Source organism: Balaenoptera acutorostrata, chromosome 1 (assembly GCF_949987535.1).
Source record: "Balaenoptera acutorostrata chromosome 1, mBalAcu1.1, whole genome shotgun sequence".
NCBI classification, from domain to species: domain Eukaryota; kingdom Metazoa; phylum Chordata; class Mammalia; order Artiodactyla; family Balaenopteridae; genus Balaenoptera; species Balaenoptera acutorostrata.
Genome location: NC_080064.1, coordinates 171,497,170 through 171,521,188, shown reverse-complemented (window position 1 = coordinate 171,521,188; position 24,019 = coordinate 171,497,170). Strand labels below are relative to the sequence as shown.

The 24,019-nt window shown below is 36.6% G+C and overlaps 2 protein-coding genes across 19 annotated transcripts in view; one reads left to right on the top strand and one right to left on the bottom strand.

Annotated features, from left to right (window-relative positions):
- The window catches only part of CEP170 (centrosomal protein 170), a 146,779-nt gene extending 128,420 nt beyond the window's left edge, over positions 1-18,359 (bottom strand). For 11 of the 14 annotated variants that reach the window (XM_057550046.1, XM_057550029.1, XM_057550023.1 and 8 more), the window contains exon 1: positions 17,892-18,161. The gene's annotated coding sequence lies outside the window, so the exon portion shown is untranslated. Of the gene's footprint in view, positions 1-16,990; positions 17,175-17,891; positions 18,162-18,229 lie in introns of those variants that run through there. The other 3 variants (XM_057550042.1, XM_057550056.1, XM_057550061.1) reach the window with 2 other exon arrangements.
- A 275-nt stretch (positions 18,360-18,634) lies between these two features.
- SDCCAG8 (SHH signaling and ciliogenesis regulator SDCCAG8) overlaps positions 18,635-24,019 on the top strand; it is a 261,877-nt gene continuing 256,492 nt past the window's right edge. For all 5 annotated transcript variants that reach the window (XR_009008858.1, XM_007182438.3, XM_028166594.2 and 2 more), the window contains exon 1: positions 18,635-19,076. Coding sequence is in view for 4 of the 5 variants with exons in the window: in XM_007182438.3 (XP_007182500.2) it covers positions 19,010-19,076 (67 nt within the window). In the remaining variant the exon portion in view is untranslated. The remainder of the gene's footprint in view (positions 19,077-24,019) is intronic.

Genomic DNA, 24,019 nt, shown 5'->3' with positions numbered 1-24,019 from the left:
TTAAAAAAGAAGTTAATATTAAGGATGAAATTTTCCTATTTAAGGACTATTTCAGAGAAATAAGAATATGCATTTCAAAGACACAAAAGGAATTTTTTTCAGTTTCTTGTACAACATCACGAAGACAAGGTATTTTTAAAACACCCTTCAAAGCATAAAAAAAACAAAATCTAAGAAGCAAACACTAAATGATTTATATGTAAATGCCTGTATAAAAAATCAGTTGATCTTCCTTTTGTTCATATAAACATCCTTCTAAAGGAAAAAAAAGAGTTTCTGCCAAGTTTTCTCTGCCAGTTTATGAAAAATGTAAAGGCTGACTTGTTTTCTTTTCTAGAACTGTACAACTTTGTTAAAACATAATTTTGTTGTTTTACACCAACAAATCAAGACCCAGATTCAAGTATTTATCAAGTACCTCCTTTGTTCCAGTAACTGTACTAGGTGCTTATACTTTCATACAAGCATGAATGAGACAAAACAAGCATGGGAGAAACATTTTTCCCTTGAAGAAAGCTGAAGTTAAATGACTTAACCAAGGTCACGAATCTAGTAGTAGTAAACAGGAGCTATCTGAATTCAAACCTGGGCTTTCATATACCAAGTTCAGGGGTTCTTCCACAACTAGTCGCCTTTGTATTTTCCTCAAGTATGCCTTAAAATGATGCTAGTGATGTCAATTCCTATAGAGGAAGATTTGGCTAAAGAGTTTGAATATGACTGAAAAGAACATATTTTTACCTAGTAACATGTTCTGTGACACTATCTTTTTACACAATAAACACTGACAGGTCATGCAAAATTCAATCTATTTTCAATCTACCTCTTAGCTTCCTGCTGGGCTACCAGTAGGTTCCAAGGTTTTCTCCCTGAGAAGTCCATAGACAAGGAAGAATCAATCAATTTACATTAAAATCAGAGACCAAAAATCAGTGATCCATCTAGAGGAATGGTACAAATTCAGTAAATCGGGGTACAGCATAGATCAGAAACCTAGAATTTGAAAGAACAGTAAACTATCTCTAAGCTCAAGGCACAACTATGAATCTGAAAAACTTTGTCAGGTCAACTATTACTAGGAGCAGGAAAAGGTGCACCAAGCTGTCTCAAAGAATTGAAAACAGAACCTACAGGAGGGAGTGACAATGGAAGAAAGCAGCTTGAGTTAAGGGTTTATAAGAGCCTGAAACGCAAATGTTTTTGAGTCACCTTTTTTAGTTCACTCTATGACAACAATGTCTCTTGTTTCTGTCGTTCTTCTGTAATGAATTTCAGCATATAACTGCCTTATGTGCCATTTAAAAACTTTTTCTACTCTGATTCGAAAAGATACATGAAGCCCAATGTTCATAGTGGCACTGTTTACAATAGCCAAGACACGGAAGCAACCTAAATGTCCATCAACAGATGAAAGGATAAGATGTGGTATATATACACAATGGAATAGTACTCAGTCGTAAAAAAGAATGAAATAATGCCATTTGCAGCAACATGGGTGGACCCAGAGATTATCACAGTAAGTAAAGTAAGTCAGAAAAAAAGACAAATACCATATGATATCTCTTATATGTGTAATCTAAAATATGATACAAATGAACTTATTTGTAAAACAGAAACAGACTCACAAACATAAAAAAGAAATGTAAGGGTAAGGTGTTACAAAGTGAGAGAGTGGCATGGATATATATACACTACCAAATGTAAAACAGATAGCTAGTGGGAAGCAGCCACATAGCACAGGGAGATCAGCTCGGTGGTTTGTGACCACCTAGAGGGGTGGGATAGGGAGGGTGGGAGGGAGGGAGACGCAAGAGGGAAGAGAAATGGGAACATATGTATACGTATAACTGATTCACTTTGTTGTAAAGTGGAAACTAACACACCATTGTAAAGCAATTATACTCCAATAAAGATGTTAAAAAAAAAAGAAATGTATGGTTACCAAAGGGGAAAAGGAGTGGAGGAGGAATAAATTAGGAGTTTGGGATTAGCAGATACAAACTATTATGTATAAAACAGATAAACAACAAAGTCCTACTGTACACCACAGGAAACTATGTTAAATACTCTGTAATAAATCATAATATAAAAGAATATTAAAAAGAATATATGTATAACTGAATCACTTTTCTATACACCAGAAACTAACACAACATTGTAAATCAACTATACTTCAATGAAAAAAAAAAAAGAAAAACTTTTTCTAATTATCATCACTACCTTTTCTCATCTAATTCACTATAAATAAATTGTTTGGGAGGTGGGTATAAATCATTTCCACCGCAGTATCAGTACAACACATGAAAACTGAAATCAAAAGAATAACTAAGAAGTCTCAGAGTATGTTTTAGACAAGTATATATTTTATGAATGCATCACAGAAGCACTTATTCATTGTCTAATAACAAGTTGTTAATTACTAGCTTAAATTATGCACTATTTCTTTTTACCTTCATGTTAAATTACAATGCTCATAAATATTACAGTACTGTGCAATAGAACTTTGATGATAGAAGGGTTCTGTATCTACACTGTCCAGTACATAAGCCACAGGCCACATGTGAACTACTGAGCGCTTGAAATATGGCAAATGAGTTTAAGATTTATTTTTTTTAATTTTAATTAATTTAAATGTAAATATTCACATACTGCTAGTGGGTACCCTAGCTAGCTCAGCTTTATACAAACAGGAATCACAAAATTACTTACATTAAGGATGGCTTTAGTTAAATACTTCATACCTTTAGAATAAAAACACACAGAACAGGAAGATGAAAAATAATTTATGTTGCAAAGAGAAATTTTGGTCTGATCAAATGAGCATAATGAGCTTCATATTTTTAATCATAAAGGTATACAGAATTCATACAAATTAGTAATTTACATTAAGCAATCAAGCCTATCTTTTGGCTGAAATTTTTCAATAGTCATTTCAACTGTTACTATGTCCGAAAGTCTGTTCTTTCATACTTTATAATTCATTAAACTATTGATGCTTACAGAATTAGGTTCATCATTACCAGAAAACTATGAGGTATGTAATGGTTTTACTGGAAATAATTTGTAGTGTGAATATTTCTGAGAAGGCAATTCTTTCAGCAATTCTTTTAAGAGAGGGTATCTCCAGGCGTAGCTAAAGAATAATTCCCTGTTGACATTTATTTCATTTGGAGAAGAGCTTCTGCAAGTTTGAGGATAAAAAGTGGCCAAAATAGATTAAAAGATTATTGGTATTTTTAGGAACAATTATTACTAGGAGATAATACTCTGAACCCAAATGAATATCAGGATATGTGGGGAAAAAGAAAAAAAAAAGGTTTACCTTCTGAAAGCTTATTTCCTCAAGCCTTCCTTTCTTTCTCTGCTCAGCCCTCTTCATTTTTTTTTTTTTTTCCATTTCTATACACCACTGCATACCATACAAACCCTCCAATTCCTCTGGTTCTCTTATTTATTTGTGACTCAATGGAACATAAACAGAAAACTGAAGAATATTCTAAACCTTTCACAGACACAATAAAGATTACTTTAAAAGTACATGGTAACCTTAAATTTTACATAGTGTAAGGCTTTTATTTTTACAAATGAACAAAATGAGACAGTAAGACTAAAGACTTGTCCAATGTCATATAGCTACATAGTAACAGTGCCAAAAGTAAAACGGAGATCAAACCCCTTGTACAAATTATTCGTTTATTTACACCATGTTGACAAAGAGTGTGTGTGTGTGTGTGTGTGTTTATCCTAAGATCAAGAAACAACCTCCAAAGTCATCTAAGACAGAAATAACTAAGCCGTCCTATTTTTCTGAAGCAGATATCTGATGACAGTATTTACTAAAAAAAAATATATGTTTTAATTTGTAAAACAATTTAGGCTTATAAAGGTGATTATCTCAAAAAAATGAAGTTGGTTCTCTCCTTCACATGACCCCCATTTTTTTCCCTGCAGTTTTGCAACTTTTGACAGACAAATAGTTTCCTATGACTGCATTAAACAGATAAAATCGTGTCACACTACTAAAGACCAACCTATGGGGTAAATGCCAGCAAAAGGAAAAATATATATTAAATTAATTAATCAGAGTCCTGTTGAGATTTCTATTAAATTTTTTTATTTGAAGTAGTTTACTGCTTCCATTTCATGTTCGAGAATCCATAAAAAAGATATAATAATCCTGCATTTCATAGATATCCATTAATTTCTTATTCATAGCCCATGGAGACTTAGATCAGACACTTTCACATGATCAAATAAAAATACTCAAAATATGAAAAGCAGTAAATAATTTTTATTTCCAGTAAGTGCCTAGAGACTCAGATTCATAAATTTCATAATTATTCTTCCCTGCTCTGGACATAAGCCCTTATTCCGTCCTTATTTTTAACACTGATATATTTGATAAAAATTTTGCTTTTGCATCCTTCATTTATTTTGGATCCAACACAGAAGGTTTACTCATACTCTAATACATTTTTAAGATGTGATCTTGATCATTATATTTGAATTTTGTCAAAAAGTAAACTTACTTTTTAGAGTATATGGTATATATACATTATCAGAGAAAGACTCAAATCTCCTAGTCAGAAAGCAATTTTATAACAGAACTCAGTACCCATATTGGTAAATTTGGATTTCCAAGGCCAAGGTAACTTTTGGATTTTGAGCATGATACCCTTAGACAGCAACTTATTTTAAAAAGTAGCTTTACTAGTTTTAATAAATGTTATTTCCTGTTAAGAAACTATAATCCAGTTCTTAAGACTAGCTCCTTTTACACGCAGCAAAGTTGGAATATAAAAATACAACTGCCTATTAGAATTAAGGATATCTTACCCTTTCAGAATCTATGTCCTTAAAATTAATGAACTTTCAAATAAAGGGAGTAATATATTATCATATGTTTTAAGAGCTTATTCTGTTTTCAAGGTAAGTTTTTGCATTTTGAAAATCTGTTTTACAAAAGAACTGTTAAGAATGTGTTTTCAAATGATTAAAAAGCATGAAAAAATTTTAAAGCCTTGAAAAAGAAAATAAAGTACAGACAGTATATAATTCACCAAAAAGAGCTTTCCTTCCTTCTGTTTAGCGCTAGGCTTTAAAGACTAGTCTGCTTTTGCTAATCCACATCCTCACCTTTCAACCATTCTTGAATTTACCCTATCTTCTCAAGGTTTACTGAATTTTTGTCCTCTCTCTTCCTCTCAACTGCCTTACTGAATCATGATCAAAAATGTCCTCATACTTGCTAAACCCAATGATCATTAATATTCCTATTACATGACCTCTCAGTATCTGTGACCATTCTTACCTTCTAGAAACATTACTTTGGTTTCTCTGACTTCCGTGGCCACTCCTCAATCTCTTTGAAAGTCTCTACTTTCTCTTTAAATCCGTGTTTTAAGGAGGTTACTTCCCAATACATGTTCGTTTTGAGACTTCTTTGAAGCTACTGGACTTCAAATACGGTTTATTACATTAAGTCACGCATCTAAGTTTCAAGTCAAAACCTCTTTTATAAGATGCAGACCTTAATTACTTATAAATCATTTTCAGTTCCAAGTCCCCACTCACCTGTCAGAATTAATCTGAAAAAAAAAATTGCATCCTTCCATCTTCTGAACAAAATCTGCCTTCCTCCTGTTTTCTCTATCTTGAATAAATGGCAGTATCAACCACCCAGGTACTCTCTCTCGCAACCTCCCTTTATTTAGATAAATCACTGATGAAACGTGTACACGAAAACACTTATTTTCTAGTTCCTCAAAAAGACCCCTTCAGCTTGGACTGACTGGGTTGACAACATGGGAGAGTAGGGATGGCGGAAATGGGCTGTAATTGTGAAGACTAAAGAGAAAGAAATTTAGAAAATACTACGGCACAGGAAATACACAATGTCTTGACTTAGAATGCTGAGGCTGGAGGGAAAAACTACAAATTGCACCCAAGAAAAAGAGAGAAAGGGAAGAACAACTCAGAGATTAGAAATCCTAGTGACAAAACCAGACACCTGAAAATCAGATGAAAGAAATGGTTGTCAAGAGAGCATTCTTTGATGAAATATCCATCTTATACAAACCTCATATCTTTAGGGAGCAAGGGTTACGGACTTGCAATTAACCTAAATACCATTAGCAAAAATGGTGCCAGATTCCATTAATGAATTATGTTCTGAATGTCACTAACAATAATTACTAGACACTGAATAGCCCAATTCTCTTGTCCCTAAGCCACCCTCCCCAAATAAATTTTTGAATTTTACTTTATTTACCTTTCATTTAATTGCACTGTTTGTTCCCACCTCTCCAATTTACAAATTTTAAATTCCTTATTCCATATAGTACATCTTTAACATTCTGGAATTTGTCATATGAACCACTTAAAATCTTAGGGTCTAACCATGCTCTCTTACTGCAAGCAAAGGCTCTTTTTTTAGTGAATAGCCCAACACAGAATTTTTCACGTAAGTGAAGGGTAGGGGAATAGTCGAAGTGGAAGGTAGTGAGATGGAGAACTGAGAAAAAATATTTCATTCCTGGATTTGCAATTGAAGGAAATAGCAGAATTACTAGATTAGAGAAACTGTGTATGTTTCGTTCAATAGCTCTTCAGCTTAATCAAAAACAAAAACCAAACTATCTACCATTCCTCTTCAAAAGCACACGCACACAGATGAACATACACACGATGAATACCCCTGTCCTCCAAAAGAGGAATAGCTCGGTGTCATCAGTGTCAATTTTGTAAGCTAGCTATTTACAGAAAAATTGAGTTCAGTAATACTACTGGAATAGAAAACAGTATATTTCATTTTTAAACTATTGTTTAATATGACAGTGGTTGTTAGAAAATATTTCAAAAGCACATTCAGAAAACTTAAAACTGAAACAATTTCAAATGATTTAAGAACCCTTTTCTTACACACACACACACACACAGACGTCTACAGTTTACTTGGAAATGGATCAAAATGTAAGATAAACTGACGAACAGACAATGGATTTATGACCAGATATGTGATAAAACTAACATAATATTAATGGTAGAATCAAGAGGGTGGGTATACGAGTAGTCACTATGAAACTGTTTCAATTTCCCTGTCCGCTTGAGAATTTTCATTAAAAATACTAGGAAAGAGATATGGGGATATACGTATAATGTATAGCTGATTCACTTTGTTATAAAGCAGAAACTAACACACCATTGGAAAGCAATTATACACCAATAAAGATGTTAAAAAAAATACTAGGAAAAAAATCCACAAGAACAATAATAAATCACATACACACAGGCCCTGTATTTAAAAACAAAAACTTATCTCACGAATTAACTCTGGTGAAAAGGAATAAATAGTTTAAAGAGTAAAAACTCTGAGACTAATATATGTAAAATCTAAGGAAGGTACCCAAAGGTGTACTGATAAAAAAAATTTACAGCCTTTAGTGTTTTCCACTGAACTGAAAAATAAAAATAAACTTACTATTCGACAACTAGTAGAGATAAGTATTAAAGATTTTTAAAAATAATAAATTAGAAACATAAAGACAAAAATGGCAAATCAAAAAGCTCATTCTGAAAAAAAAAAAAAAAAAGTACTAAAACCCCTGGCAGGGCTTCCCTGGTGGCGCAGTGGTTGAGAGTCTGCCTGCCAATGCAGGGGACACGGGTTCGAGCCCTGGTCTGGGAGGGTCCCACATGCCACAGAGCAACTAGGCCCCTGAGCCACAATTACTGAGCCTGCGCGTCTGGAGCCTGTGCTCCACAACAAGAGAGGCCGCGATAGTGAGAAGCCCGCGCACCGCGATGAAGAGTGGCCTCCACTTGCCACGACTAGAGAAAGCCCTCGCACAGAAACAAAGACCCAACACAGCCATAATAAATAAATAAATAAATACATACATACATACATACATACATACATACATACATACAAACACTGGCAGATTTTTCTTCTTCATTCCTCACAAATATTTAGCTTTATAAAAGGATGTAACTTGGACTTCCCTGGTGGTCCAGTGGTTAACACTCAGCGCTTCCACTGCAGGGGGTGCGGGTTCGATCCCTGGTCCCTGATTGGGGAACTAAGATCCTGCATGCCTCATGGTGCGGCCAGAAAAAAAGGTGTAACCACAGACATGATCTTTTCAATTTACAGAATAATTATATCTACAATTTTAGGCTTCTAACTTTGAAAACCTCAAGTGAATAAACTTCTAGGCAGATGAAAATGACACAGTGACTCAAAAACAGATAGAAACTTGAATAGACCTGAAAACACTGTTAAAAACTAAGGCCTTAAATACCTGTTTGAGAGTTCCTTTGTCATCTTTTAGATCATAAATAAGTCAATAAACTCAGTTTAATCTCAATCAAAACCCCAAAAGGATTTTTTCAAATGAGCTTAACAAAATAACCCTAAAACACATCTGGAAAAAAAAAAAAGCATACAAGGATAACTAGGTAAATTCTATGACACCAGAATAGGGTAAAGAGGAAAGTATCCATTTGTAAACAGATACTATAAACCTATGTTATAATACGTGGTAATAATATAGCAGTGCAGGAATAGGCAGCAATCAAATGGAATAAAAGATCCAGAAATAAATCTATGCATATTAAGAAGACATTTCAAATTGTGATAGATAATGAAGCGTCATGCAATACATGACAAAAGGCTATATATATGGCTAAATATATTTTAGATAAATTAACACATTTGCATGTAAAAATTCAAATCATAAATTCTACAAGAAAAAATATAGGTATGTATTCAATAAAATTTTGTGCAGCGGGATTACTTCATAAGAAAAAGAAAAAAGAAATTAGGCTATATACAAGTTAAAGATTTTTGCTGGGTAAAAATAACATAAACTTAAAAGGCAAATGGTAATCTTGGAAAAAGAAGTTGTTACGAGTGAATATGATGAGCTATTCACTAAAAATAAGAGCCTTTTATTTTAGAAATAAAAACAACCAATAAGCATTTTTTAAAAGCCTTTCAGATGTATTACTGATAAGAGAAATTTAAATAAGGTTTTTAGTTTATCAACTGGGCAAAAATTTTTAAAAGTTATGTAATACCCAGCAGTGGTGAAGCGTTGAAGAAGCACAATTTCATACCCCAATGAGGGAGGTGTACTTTGGCAACAGACTGAGGTGGGGCGGGGGCGGATGGAGTATTATCAGTACGTTAGAAAATGAGAAAAGGTTTTAGAATTTTACATGTTCTTTGATACAGTTCATTTCTTGAAATAGTAGGAAAGAAAAATACTGATCTGCGCAGAAATTCAGTTAGAAATGTCCACTATAGGGTTGTTTACAATTTTTAAAAACATCCTTAATTTCCATAAATTGTAAGCTTCGTAAAATGAAAGTTTAATCTCATGATAAAACGTTATCAGATTAAACCAAAATAGACAAGAATATGTAACGGTGGTGTCACTAGCTAGTAGGATTTTAAGAATGTGTTCTTCCTGACTTAATGGTATTTTCTAGATATTTTGAAGTTATAGTCCTATTGCCTAAAAAAGCTTACCACAGAAAGTCCTCTATTTGCAATGTTCCCTTTTCACCAAAATAAAGATTTTATACTTACTTCTCCATCATCAAGGGCATTCATTTCCCCTATCCTCTGTTTCGTGAAATCAGTTTCTAGCTGGCTGACTGGAGTTCAAGACCCCTAATCAACCCTTGAGCTTTGAATCTGACAAATCCTTATCCAGTAAAAAGCTAGTTAAAATAGGAAAATGCTCTTTGTTGGTCTGGAAAAAAAGTAAGCTGGCCTGCTTACTTTTTTCTGACTTCATTCTCATTCAGACACTATGCTTAGATTTGAAAGGTGTGCTTATGAATGGAGAAAGTTATTATTTCAAAGCCTCTTTCTGGCCTCATGTCCTTTCCTCCAACCCCAAGAGTATTGTAAAATGATGTACAAAACTGCCTATGGGGACAGAATGCACAAGGAGTGAAAAACTATTCTTACAGAGTGAGAATGAAAACATACTTTTATTCATCACCCAAACCAAAACGTTTCTTCAAATCTAACACTATCAAGTGTTACCACACTTGGGGCACGGGGAAGGGGATCCCTACGTGCAATTATACCTGTCATGTCTTTTATATCTATCTCATTTGTTTTACAAAATAAACCTCTGAGGTAGCTGGACTACTGCCAGCTTTATTTTACAGATGGAGAAACTGAACTTCTGAAACGATGTGACATGCCCAAGATCACACAGTTAATGCCTCTGAGGCAATTCCCGATAGCAAATCCTTCTCAGTGAACAGCCACCAGCTCCCCTGTACAAATCTCAGTAGCGGAAGCAGCCGCATCCATCCACCTAAGAAACTGCAGCAACGTATCTGTGAGTAAAACTTTGTTCACAGCTTTAGATTTATTAGTTTCTGGGGGAGAATAATAACGAACATCTCGGGAATTCCCTAACAGTCCAGTGGTTAGGACTCGGCACTTGCAGTGCAGTGGTCCGGGTTCAATCCATGGTTGGGGAACTAAGATCCTGCAAGCCGCATGGCATAGCCAAAAAAAAAAAAGAACATCTTCACTGATAAATGAGAATAAAGACAGGTCTGATAATAACTTTTTCAGAGATAGTTAACAAGGAAAAAGGATATAACCTGATTTCTTAAGAAATGTTTAAGTGATTAAAGGTGGTATAGTTGACTGATCACTCCTTATCTCTAAACATACTTTTTTTAAAAAAATTTTACTTTATTTTATTTTATTTTGGCCGTACCTCGCAGCTTGCGGGATCTCAGTTCCCCAACCAGGGATCAAACCTGTGCCCCCTGCAGTGGAAGCGCAGAGTCCTGACCACTGGACCACCAGGGAAGTCCCTAAACATACTTTCTTTACTTGTCTTCTGGGACACCACACTCATTACCTCACTGGCCACCTCTTTTCAATCCTTGATGGCTCCTTCTCTCTTGCTAAGCTTTCACTATTGGAGAGTATCAGGTACAATTCTTTCTTGGACCTCTTAATCTAATTACTCTCAAACTCTCAACCTAAGCGATGTCTTCCAGTCCTAGAGCTTTAAATATGGTCTACTGGTGATGCTTAAAATTTAAATATCTTCAGTCCCAACCTCTCCTCTGAAACCTAGACTTGAATATTCAACTGCCTACTTGATTATCTCCACTTGGACATTTAATAGACATTTCAAACCTAACATGTCCAAAACTCTTGATTTTTTAAAACCAGAATCTAATAACTTTCACTATCTCCACCACTACCACTCTAGTCTAAACCATTAACACCTCAGTTTAAAGTATTCCAATTGTCTCTTAACTCATCTCCCTGTTCCCATTCTTTTCCCCTCCAGTCTATTATCCACAAAACAGCCAGAACCATCTTTTAAAAATGTAAGTCAATTCTTTTGTCACTCCTCTTCTCAAAACAGTCCAATGAACTCCCAAGGCATTTTAAATAAAGGCAACCAATACAATCTCTATCCAAACTCGTTTCCTCCTATTCTTCCTTCCTCTTGCTCACTCATCTCCAGCCAGTGGCCTCTTTGTTCTCTGAATTCATTCATCCCTTTCCTGTCTCAGGACCAGAGCACTCTCCAGATATCTACATGGTGTGTTTCCTTACATAATATAAGTCTCTGCTAAATGACACCTTCTCAAAGAGTGGTATTCCCTAACCAGTCACTAAAATAGTAGCTCTCAAGATGCCGCTTTTTTGTATAAAGAGGCTATCTTTTGTGTAAAAGGAGGTAAGTAGGTTAAAAATATATACTGTATTTACTTAAATTGAAAACAAATTCACTGGAAGGATACATGAAAAGTTACCTATTAACTCAGCAGATAGGGTAGATAGGTGGGAGGATTTTTCACATTGTTTGTTTTTAAAATATTGTTTGATTTTTTTTGAACCATTTTAATGTGTTATTTGAATGACTATTTAAAAATAAATAAAAAATAGTCCATCACTCTACCCCTTTACTCTGATTTATTTTTACTCACAGCACCTACGCTTACTTGACTTCATATCATATAATTATATAATTATCCATATCCCCACCAGACAGTAAGCTTCAACCAACTCCCTTAGTACTAGAGAATATAATGATTTTCTCCTTAATTAAAAACAAACAAAACATTAAAATGGTTTTCATTATCTTTGTGTCACCTTTTTCCTCCAGCATACTTTATTTATGTAACTTTTATTCTATTTATAAATTTGCATGGTATGCCCTTGGCTATATCCAATACATGCACAAGATGAAGACATAAGAGGGCTTGCTTGTTAAATTTATAAATGTCAAAAAGCCAGGAAGAGAAGCTAATCCCTTGGATGACAGAATCATTATTCAAGAAGGTTCCAAGGGCTTCCCTGGTGGCGCAGTGGTTGAGAGTCTGCCTGCCAAAGCAGGGGACACGGGCTCGAGCCCTGGTCTGGGAAGATCCCACATGCCGCGGAGCAACGAAGCCCGTGCGCCACAACTACTGAGCTTGCGCTCTAGAGTCCGTGCTCCACAAAAAGAGAAGCCACCACAATGAGAAGCCGGCGCACCACAACGAAGAGTAGCCCCCACTCACCACAACTAGAGAAAGCCTGTGTGCAGCAACGAAGACCCAACGCAGTCAAAAATAATAAAATTTTAAAAAAGATCTCAAGTTTTAACTACACTCAAGTAGATGATATTTAGAAGGATTAAAGATACATATTGTTTAAAAAACATCATCTACATGTATATACAGAATGGGAAAGATCTTAACATACAAAAGATGCGGGTTTATGTTGCCTGCATCAGTGATTTACAGACAAATTTTTCAAAAAACAAAATAGGAAACAACAAAAGGCGAACTTTTTATTGCTTATTTAAAAACACGAAAACAAAACCCGAAGACAAATATCTAAAGAAACCTACCACCTACTAACATTATCATTTCATAAAAAAAGGTTATTTTAACATTAGAAAAGTAGAAATACAGAATGTAAAAAAAGTAATCCCTTGAATTGGATAAATATAACCTGAAAAGCCACATAACGTTTTTCTCTCATTTTTTTGCCTAGAACTGGCAAGACATTACTGTTGTTAGAGTTAATGAAATTTTAGACCGTAAACACAAGTATATAGCTTGAATTAAGAAAAGGGGTAATTTCACTACACTGTATTCAGACCACAACTGCAGAACTAAAGCTGGAAACAGAATCAGAACAAAAAAGAATAGCACTGACAAAACTGATTGTATCTAGTGACAGAGATGAGGAAGGTAAAGGAAACTGTATCACATGAGGTTGTAGGGGTTGTAGTATTTAATTTAGAAGAAGGAAAACTTAACAGAGACCCAATATATTGAGAAAAACCTTACTGTATCTTACTCTTAAAGATAGAACTGCAACCAATGGAAGAAGTTACACAGTAAAGCAGATACTAGCTCAGTTTAGTAAAATCTATTACATTTTTCAAAAGCAAAATTACCATCCTATGCCCATTTTTTCATGGAAGTGTTTCTCATGGAAAAGCTGGACTCAGTAAGATCTCAGGGATATTAGTAGTAAGCAGCACATTGTTTGAGATGATTTCTAAAGTCTCCTCTAATTCTAAAATTTTGTGAATTAGAAGGGAATAAATGTTGCCTTTTTTAACTTACTGAAAAAGATGAGTGGAAAGAATTTTGGCTTTAGTCAAAAAGACAAAGGTTCAGTAACAGGCTTTACCACTTAATAATGTGTGACAGAGAGGCAAAATTATTCACTAACTCTGGACCTCAAGTATTCTCAACTTTAAGTGTAAAATACCTTACTTACACAACTGCTGCATGAATTATGCATAGACGCACACAATGTCTGGCACTTAGTAAGTGCATAATACATAGTAGGTATTACTCACTTATTCAGTAAATATTATGTCCCAAAGGGTAATATTTTCTATTATTTATTAGCCATTTATATACTTAAATAAGGACTTACTCTCTGCTGTCTCGTTCTTTGCTTTTCAAACCTAAGCAATGCACGCTTAGGATTCATTTCCACTTCTATGCTTCACATAATCTCTATTGGATCTAAAAAGTTTTTATAACCTTGCTTTTGTTGGTTTCCTTTCTACCTTTGACACAAAAGTGGGGTTTACTTTTAGTACATGTCAACTATGTCATTCATTTTGGCAAAAAAAATTATAATATACTGTTGCATAATCATTTCAACTAAACTGGACTATATATCCAGTTTAATCAAGCCTACTACCAGATAGATGTTTTCTTACTCTTTTAGATAGCCCACACTGGCTACCTCATTGCTGAGCACTTCCCTCAAGAAATATCTGAGTAAATAAAGACCCATTTCACCAAGGGTAGTTATTAGAAATCTTGGTTATTAACAAAAGTTTATGAAATAAAAATAGTCTGAGGTTTCTCCCCATTAGATGAAACCCATTTCTTACTGAAACATATCAACACTTAATGCTCCAGCCAATATTATCTACCCACCAAAATTTTTCAGATGGTATTTAATTCCTTTTTTTCTTATACTTGCAAAATAATTGACAACTATACAGATATTTTAGTTGGCAATTTAATATCATGCTGTCTGTTAGATATTTATTAGAACAGTGTACTGCTTAACCCCCCAATGTTCGTGATAAAGAAGAAAAAAATAATCAGTACAGAATTTTGTTGAATAAAAAACATGTTCACAAGTTTAAACATATACAGTATTCAGTACTAGATGAATGATATCAGATGCAACAATAAAACTAGTTTTTTGGGTTTTTTTTTTTAAGTGATAAAAGGAAACAAGAAACTGATACTTGTAACAAATCCCTAAGCATAGAGTTTTTAAAAGCACTTTGATATTTACATTAATAGACATAACGCATGATAATTTTACAGTGTAAAGTTGGAAAACATGCAAATGGTTATTTACTTCCATACAAATAGCACACCATGAAATTTAACAGTAAAATACACTTCAAGTTTGATTTAATATAATTCCACATGGTGAATTACAGATTATTTTTTAAGTAAACTGAAATTTAAGAGATATACTAATTCTTTTTTAAAATGTCTATTAAAATACAACTAAAAATAGAACTACCATATGACCCAGCAATCCCACTACTGGGCATACACCCTGAGAAAACCATAATTCAAAAAGAGACATGTACCACAATGTTCACTGCAGCACTATGTACAATAGCCAGGACGTGGAACCAACCTAAATGCCCACTGACAGATGAATGGATAAAGAAGATGTGGCACATATATACAATGGAATATTACTCAGCCATAAAAAGAAATGAAACTGAGTTATTTGTAGTGAGGTGGACGGACCTAGAGTCTGTCATACAGAGTGAAGTAAGTCAGAAAGAGAAAAGCAAATACCATATGCTAACATGTATATACGGAATCTAAAAAAAAAAAATTAAAAAAAAATGGTACTGATGAACCTAGTGGCAGGTGAAGACGTAGACAAAGAAAATGGACTTGAGGACACGGGGGAGTGGGGGTGGGAGGGCAAAGCTGGGGCAAAGTGAGAGTAGCATCAATATATATACACTATTGAATGCAAAATAGTTAGCCAGTGGGAAGCAGCAGCACAGCGCAGCGAGATCAGCACGGTGCTTTGCAATGACCTACAGAGGTGGGACAGGGAGGGTGGGAGTGAGGCTCAAAGGGGAGGGGATATGGGGATATATGTATGCATATGGCTGATTCACTTTGTTGTACAACAGAAACTAACACAGTATTGTGAAGCAATTATACTCCAGTAAAGATCTATTAAAAAAAAAGTCTATTAAAATACAATGTAGTATTAAGGGATAAAAAGTATAAGACAACAAAAAAGCACTTTATGGCAAAATCAACTTAATAAAAGAGCACAAATTCAATTTTAATAAAAAAATTCAACATGAATTTTTTCCTCAAAAAGTAAGCTCTTGTTTAAATTGAAAATAATAAAATTCACTAACTGAAGAAAAGTTAACTTCATGGGTTCTTGTTACGTAGCAATTTCATTTTTCACAGAGTTTACAGAGTTGATCATATTATAAAATACTACCGAATAGCAGAAAATATTATTAAAATATGGTTACTGATAAGAAGTAGGGAAAAAATTCCAACAGTTTCCATTTTTATGAAAAGCCCATGTTAAGACATCTCTTCCTATATCAGTAAGTTAATTTATAAAACTATAGTTCCACTTCATTAGAGTTATTACTTTCACATCAAAAGAAAAAGACTAGACTAATACAACTATGAGGTATCAATGAACTTGATTGTCACAGACAACTCAAAAAGCATGCAGAGAAGCTTTCCATAAATTTTCACAGGGTAGGGGGACTAGGGGACACAGCTGAAAGAGCACACTGCAGAAGAGACCTTGGTTTTATTTGACTCTGCCTTTCATTAGCAGTTTGGCTTGGACAGCCAAGTCAGTTAACTTTCCAAGTTTTAATGTCTTCCTCTTTCTCTGTCAAATGCATTTAGACTCCTCAGTTTTAAAACACCAAAATTCTACAATATCTGCAAAGTTAGGAAAAAGTAAAAGCAGCACTGGTTTTACTTTTTAAAGAACAATGGCAGAAAAATACAATATGGTTTGCAACTTGCAATGTAATATTTCCAGAGCTGAATTCCTAAATCATTGCGGCATACCCAGCTAGGGTTATATCAGTGAAGATCTGGATACCGTATTCATAATGTCACTCTCTCCTCTCACATCATTCCTCCACCTGCTCCTCCCCATCCTGCTTCAATCTCTCTTTTGCTTGTTTTAACGCCAGCAAACGGTTGTAAGCTTAATAATCAAATCGTTTTAAAAGATGTATTTTCAATCAAGTATGTTATCTGCTTCACCACATTTCTCCCAATTGGGTGAATTTTCATTAAGAGGATAAAAGTATGAATAAAAAATTCAGAAACAGAAATGTACCAGGCCTATGTTTTATTTTGAATGCTCAAAAAACAAAACGGAAAGATGTATCCTAACCTATTCCCTTAGGAACGTGAATGTGTTACCCACCCTATGAAAAAACATTCTGCTGGTTCATTTTCCTGCTACAGAAACAGCTTCGTCGTCAGGCCCTTCCTGGTCCATTCTTCATCGTGAGCTAGTAATTTTATATTGATCACCTTGGCAATGCTTGGACATGCACTGTCCTTGTCTTCCAGGAGCTTACATTCTCCAAGTAAAACTCCGCTAAACACTAAAAAACAGATACTATGACTTAGGGTACAAATCCCACATCTTCCCGCCCTTTGTTAGGCAGCTGCTAATTTTTCTTTTCCTTACATAAAATGAAGGGACCCATGCCAAAGCCCACATTTGAATCTCAGGACAATGAAGTCGACAGGAAGCTACTCTCTCCTCCCCCGGGTTACTACGGAGCCACAGCCTGAGCGGGTGCTGTCGCCTGGCGGGGTGCGTGACACCACGTCTTCCACGCCCTCCCACCGCGTCCGAAAGGCTCCTCGCCGGACCACCCCAAACCGCCCCACACACTAAAACCAACCACACAAAAAGAATCGACATTGGGAGCTGCTCCGATCGGGAAAACCCCTTCTCCAGCAGCAGCGCAGCCATTCCTTCCGCTGCTCCGCCCGCACCCCTGCAAACTGCTGGGGCGGAGGGGGCTGCACAAAGCCAGGAGAGCCAGAGACGACTCAATACGTGGACACTTGCAGGGGAAGCCGGGCCGCAGGGCCCGGGGACGCAGGGTTGGGGGACGGTGTGGGGGGGGGGGAGGGGCGCCCCCGCCGAGTCCCAGGTCCGGGGCGGGGGCGGCGCGCGAAGCCTCAGGGAAGCGCCCCTCGCCGCCGGCCCGCAACCCCTCCCGCCGCGGGCCGCGCCCGAGCCCCCGCTGCAAACCCGAGGAAAAGGATGTGGAAAGGCGGAGGCGACGGCATCGGAGCGCATCACTTACCCCTCACTGCTGAGAGGGACCGGACGGGGGGGCGGGGCGCGCCGCGTCCCGTGAGTCTCTCGCAAGCGTCCTCCCCCACCCTGTCGTCGTCGCCGCCGCCGCCGCCGCGGTCAAGCTCTCGGCCCCTCGGCGCCGCTGGGCAATAACGTTATTCCGCACACGCTCCGCACATAGCGGTAACGGCAAGGAGCGACCGCCCAGTGCGCAGGCGCCCGGGGAGAGGGCGAGGAGCCCGGCCCTACCCCTGGTCCGGCCCTGTCCCTGCGAACTCCTACTGCGCAGGCGCCAAGCACAGACAATGAAAAGGGGTTGTGTGTGTGGGGGGGGGGGGGTCTCACCCGCAGGCCCCTCCAGCTGCCGACTGCGCAGGCGTACACCAAAGACCAGCTTCAACAATGAAGAGGACCCAGGCTTTAGCTGGGACCGCAACCGGCAAGGACTACAGTTCCCAGCTGGCAGTGCGCCAACTCCAAGCTGTGGTCGGGTCGCTGGGCGTACTAAGATTGGTAGTGTCAGCCGCCTTCACGATCTACGCTGTTTGGGAGATTCAGAGCTTCTTTTTCTTGAGAATTTATTTGGCGGTGTTGGCAGATGTTGCGGATGAAGGGTGTTGACCTTGTTATTTGCGTTCTTGAGAAGGGTCAAGGATCAACTACATATAAGCGAATTTAGAAGAGGAAAGGCTTTCAGTGAGCCCTTTCTGTCAATTAGGTGGTCCAGACAGCAGGATGGGATGAAGACAGGACTAAGCCTGGCTGGGCTACCGAAATGGGCGGAGCCTCCAAGGAGTCTCTTGGCAACCGGAACTGGCCGCCAAACCGCCAAAGCTTGAGCTTGGAGCGCGTTGCCCTCTGGGAATTGTAGTGTCATTGGGAGGGCTCTTAGGAACTTCGACACTGTAGGCCCGGACACTGCGGACTACAACTTCCGACGTCCACCACGGGGGCCCGTGGGTGGGAAGAGTCCGGAGAGCTCCGTCCGGGATTCTGTGCTCCCCGGTGACAGCAGCAGCAGGAAGTCGGTGGGCCCTTTCCGGGGGCTGAGGCCTCTTGCTCTCCGAGGGGAGAACACTGGACACTTCCCCACGCAACTCCCATCTCTGGGCCCCGAGTGTGTTCATGGCGAAGTCCCCGGAGAACTCTGCCCTGGAGGAGATTCTGGGGCAGTATCAGCGGAGTCTCCGGGGTGAGTTGCTCGGAATCTCTGTGCCCTAGCCCCTTGATAGCAGGGCCTAATGGGCGGGAGCTGACCAGGTGTGTTTCCTAACACCTTGGTTCGGCCCTAGCCAGAACGCAGAGGAAGAAGATGGATGTTGCTGTGGAAAGATTAAATAGTTGTGTTTGTTTTTACGTTTAAGCAACGTTGTTTCCCTTGATTCCCACAGTTACCTGAACCAACTGCCTGATCTTGGGCGTCTTTTTTACCCGACGCCCGCAGAAACACTTGGACGGCTCAATGCCAGTTTTGCCCAGTTCCCATACTTCTCTTTATAATCCAGTAAATTCCTGATGCGCTCTTTTTACACATTAAAATTGTGGTGTAGTGGATTGAATGTGACTTATTGGACCAGGAAAAAAACCCACTAATAATTATTTTAATCACAACAGCTTCTATTTAGTGGTCTAGGCTATTTACATACATTAAAAATCACTTAAAACTTACAATCTTATGAATGTCCCTCTTCTACACATGGGGAAATAGAGGTGCAAAGAGGTTAAGTTAGGCCAAAGCCAACACAGCTAGTTAGTGGCAGAGCCAGGTATTAGATTCAGTCAGGCCTGTCTGCCTTAAAAGCCTATATTTTTCTTTATTAATCATATTACAATTACTATTACTGAAACTTTTTTTACCTAATTCAGATTTTATTACTATAGTACCCTATGAGTATCTGTAGAAGTGATACACTTGTAGATAGCTCTATCATCTTGAACATCATATATAACATCTAGAAACCTCATTTCTCTTATTTTAAAGTAGAAGTTATGATATTGTCTACAGGGTTCTTGTGAGGAGCAAATAAAATAATTCACATAAAGCAGTGATTTTCAGGCTTTTTTTTGTTTTTTAATCTTAGCCATAAGCAAGAAATATATTTTATATGGGACATAGACATATAGACTAAAAGAAAAGTTTCATTAAAGAATATTTATTCTACTAGATGTAATTCACTCTACTTTCTGTTCTTTTGCATTTTCTTAACCATTTAGGCCCTGACCAACAGCTTAAAAAATATTTAAAGCATTTAAAACACTGACTCATTAATTTAGTGCCTACTATATGTTAGACATACCAAATGCTGGGGATACCATAAGGAACTAGACAACGTGACTGTCCTCAGGGAGCCTCTGGATTAATGCAGTGAAGCACGATAAACAAAATAATTACAGATTACTATGATAAAAAAGAAGGGTAAAGATCAGTGCTTGGTACATAAGCACTCATTAAATGTTAGCTGCTATTTATAATTGGTACTTGTAGCAAAGTGAAGATTTTTCAAGGAGATTAGCAAATTTATCTTCTAGTGAGTCTAGACTTTGAAAGGGTTATTATTTATTGTTTCCATCTGTCAACAGTGTTACAAACTGTCAACATTCTCAGTATTCAAACTGCAAGAATAAAATAATTGGTCTGAATGAATACCTTCATCAGCCTACTGATGTTTCAAGAGCTGTTAGATACAGAAATAACCACTTCTAACTTTTCATTTGAAAGCAAGAAAAATACTGTGCACAATAATACCAGTGGCATTTAATTTTTGAGGTTGGTAAAAAAATCTTGTTTTCCATTATGTTTCTCCTAGTGCTTCTCCTCCTTTGACCTTAATTTGAACCTTTCTTTAAGTATTAGAGGCTATTTAATATTAGACTCGATGCAGTAGTTAATTTCAAACTAATGTTATAGTACTATATTTAATACCCACGATACTGCTTTCAGTAATTATAGAGTGAAGAGTTTTTATTCAAAGATAATTCATTTTAAAATAAATTTAAAATTTAGTGTTATAACAATATAAAGTAGTGAAAACATTTATAATCAAGAGCAAATAAAGCAGAGAACAAAGTTAAAGTTTGTTTTTTATTAATTTTTAGTGATAGTTTTAACAATGAATCAAGAAATGAAACTTGAAATTTTTCACGGGTTTTCAGGACTTATTTTATTGTTAAGTAGCATTTTAATTTTTAGGTTTATTTAGTTTATATAATAGCTTATGGAAGGAAACAAAACAGAACTAATACTGAAGTGAAGCACGATCAGAAGTTCTTCACTTCACACATATAAATTACCACTTTTAGATAGGATAATTTCCTTTAACGTCAAAATGTGTGTTTCTGAATAAACACAGTATGGTGGCATTATTTTGTATATGAAATTTCATTATTTTAAGCGTTTTGTGCCTAATAACTTGAGAATTGTGTTACTATGCAGTCAGATAAAATGCAATTTAAAGTTCTTTTGTTTTGGTTTGGTTTTGTCTATCCACCATTACTTCCCCAAAATGTCTTGTCTAGTTCATGCTTAAAGAAAAGGTAATAGGTATTCTTGGTCTTTCCTCACAAGTTATTCCTCTGGTTTCTAAATAACTGTACATGTAATCATTACTAATTCTTTCAGTTGTATTTAGCGAGGAAGTGGGCATATAAAAATGCAAAATGCTTTTATAATTTTCCCATCATAGTCTCTCATTTTTTATAGCTTTTCCTCATTACTTTAAACACAATTTTTGGTACTATTATAGTATATGAAGAATTTGAAGTTCTGATGTGAAAAGCTGAGTCAATGTTGCTTTCTTGCTTTTAAAACTTAAGCGGAATTCTTGCCTCTCCTTGAGTCTGATGACCCTAGAGCACCCATGGAAATAGAGAGCCCATCTGCAGGCTCTACACTCACCTCTTATTCTTTCCCTGACGCCTTTCAGATGTAGTCACCCTCTAAGGATGACTCCTGCTTTGGATTGTCTATGCCCCCACTGTAAGAACTGAAGTGATTGAAAGACTTCTTCAAAGTAAGAGATCTGGCAGAAAAACTAGAAAACTTCATTGCCCCACAGATCTGTAATATTATTCCTACATAGTAGATGATCTGAAAGTTTTCAGTGTGGTGTAAAGTGGGCATATCCCAGGTATCCTGGGAGTCACAGAGTTTAATCTAGAACCAGAAGTGACTTGGGAGGTCTTCTGGCAATATGGTTAGGTGTTCATTCACTCTTTGGGCATCTAAAATTCAAGACTCACAGAATTATATTGATAACTGGGGAGAATAGCAACTACCCTTCCTCTAATTTAAATTCAACACATCATAGTGCAAGGTCATGAGGTATAAAATAAACTAATTTATAGCCAAGAAAGGGTCAGGAAAACCAGAATAACAGGAAATTCAAGCTGTTTTAAATTTTGTACACTTGAATGTAGGGATATGATGTTAGAAAGAAGGAGAGAAATTGTTAGAAATTCAGTGCCCCAGCCTTAACAACTGAATCACGTTTCGTCTATTGCTGCAGTGTTAGCTATGGATACAGTTTTATACCTGTATACATGACTCACCTATTCTCCAACTTCTTGGCCACCTTTGATTGGGTGGGCGTAAAGAAATGGAACAAACTTATACCGAGACAGGAATACATCATTTACTTTCTATATACATTTTATATGCTGGTTCCTCGTTTTTCTCTCAACATTTTGGTGTTTTAGGCTCTAGATTGAATTTGTGGAAGAGTATGATAGATTCAGAGAAGAGAATGTGGAACTAGGATCCAAGTTACAACTCTTACTGTTGCTTTTCTAATAACCATGTATGTTACCTTAGGCAAGTTAATAAACTGTTCTTGGATTCTTGTTTCCTCATCTGGAATATGAAAAGTTTGGACTAGGTAGAGAATTATTGCCTTTAGGAGCCAAGCAGATGACAAAATATGTGATGGAGTCAGTGGAAGACACTAGGGAATGGTGAGGCTCTGGCCAAACTGGGCATTTTATGCTTTTTCTAAAAACATTCCAGTTACTTTCTTGCTCCCTCCCTCTTTTTTTCCTTCCCTTTCTCTTATTCTTTTCCCTTTGTCCTATACTGTGTGGATCAAGCAAAACACATGAGAGCTTGGTTCGCCTTCAGGCACTACCTCAGACCCCTGGATCTGTAATGTCCCTTCTATCAACACTGGATTGGAACACATAAATGACAAAGGTTCTGTTTCTGTCTTATAAAAATGAGAGTAAGGAACTAGGTTCATAGAAAGTGAGAGGTTGAATATGGGAAGAAAATATAAAATTGGGGGGGTGATCCTTTTCTTTGTAAGTTGATCTAGTTTGATAAAACAAGATAATATTGATGGGCCAATTGTACACAAGTAAAATATAGAACATCTTTCCAATTCCTACAAAGTGTTTTTTTCATTCCACAGAAGGACTCACATCTGTGGAAAGCCAGTGTTAATCTTACTAGTCAATAGTTTGGTCACTGAATTAACCAGAAGTGATATCATCAGGACCTTTGGCAGACTTAAGAAAACCTGTGTATAACTACTTAAGTAAAAGTTCCTCTTTTTCTCAGTTTTACTCATCAAACTTGTATTTCTTCTTCTTTTTGTTTTTGCTTTTCTTAAATGTTTTCTAAAATTTTAAAATATTCTTTGCCATATATAGTATATATTTATGCACACACACATATTCTCTATAGCTAATGTTTGCTTATGTGTTTAACTATCAGCCTCATTGAGACCAAGACAGGCAGCAATGTAATAAAGGCTCTGGAAGCATTTATTATGAAATGAGAAGATTATTTTGGTGTTTTAGTGCAGACTGAAACATATCTCTCTTTTCTAAAAATTAAAGAAATGGAACTATTGGCTATTAATAAATAAGGATTGGTAATGCAAATGAAGTTTGTAAACATTTGAGTTTACTTTTTTGCTGATAAAATTTAAATTACATATATTCATTTTTTGTTTTATATACTTATATGGTTTTTCTTAGTAGTTTTAACTTTTATGACCATTTCTTCTACCAGAATAACAAAAAGCTTGTAGAATTCCATTTTTTCTTCCCTACTACTAATGAGGTAAAATAGGCAAAAGACAGGATTTAGCAGCCCAAAAAGGGTGTTTTACAAGTAAATAGTCATCCTGAAATAATGTA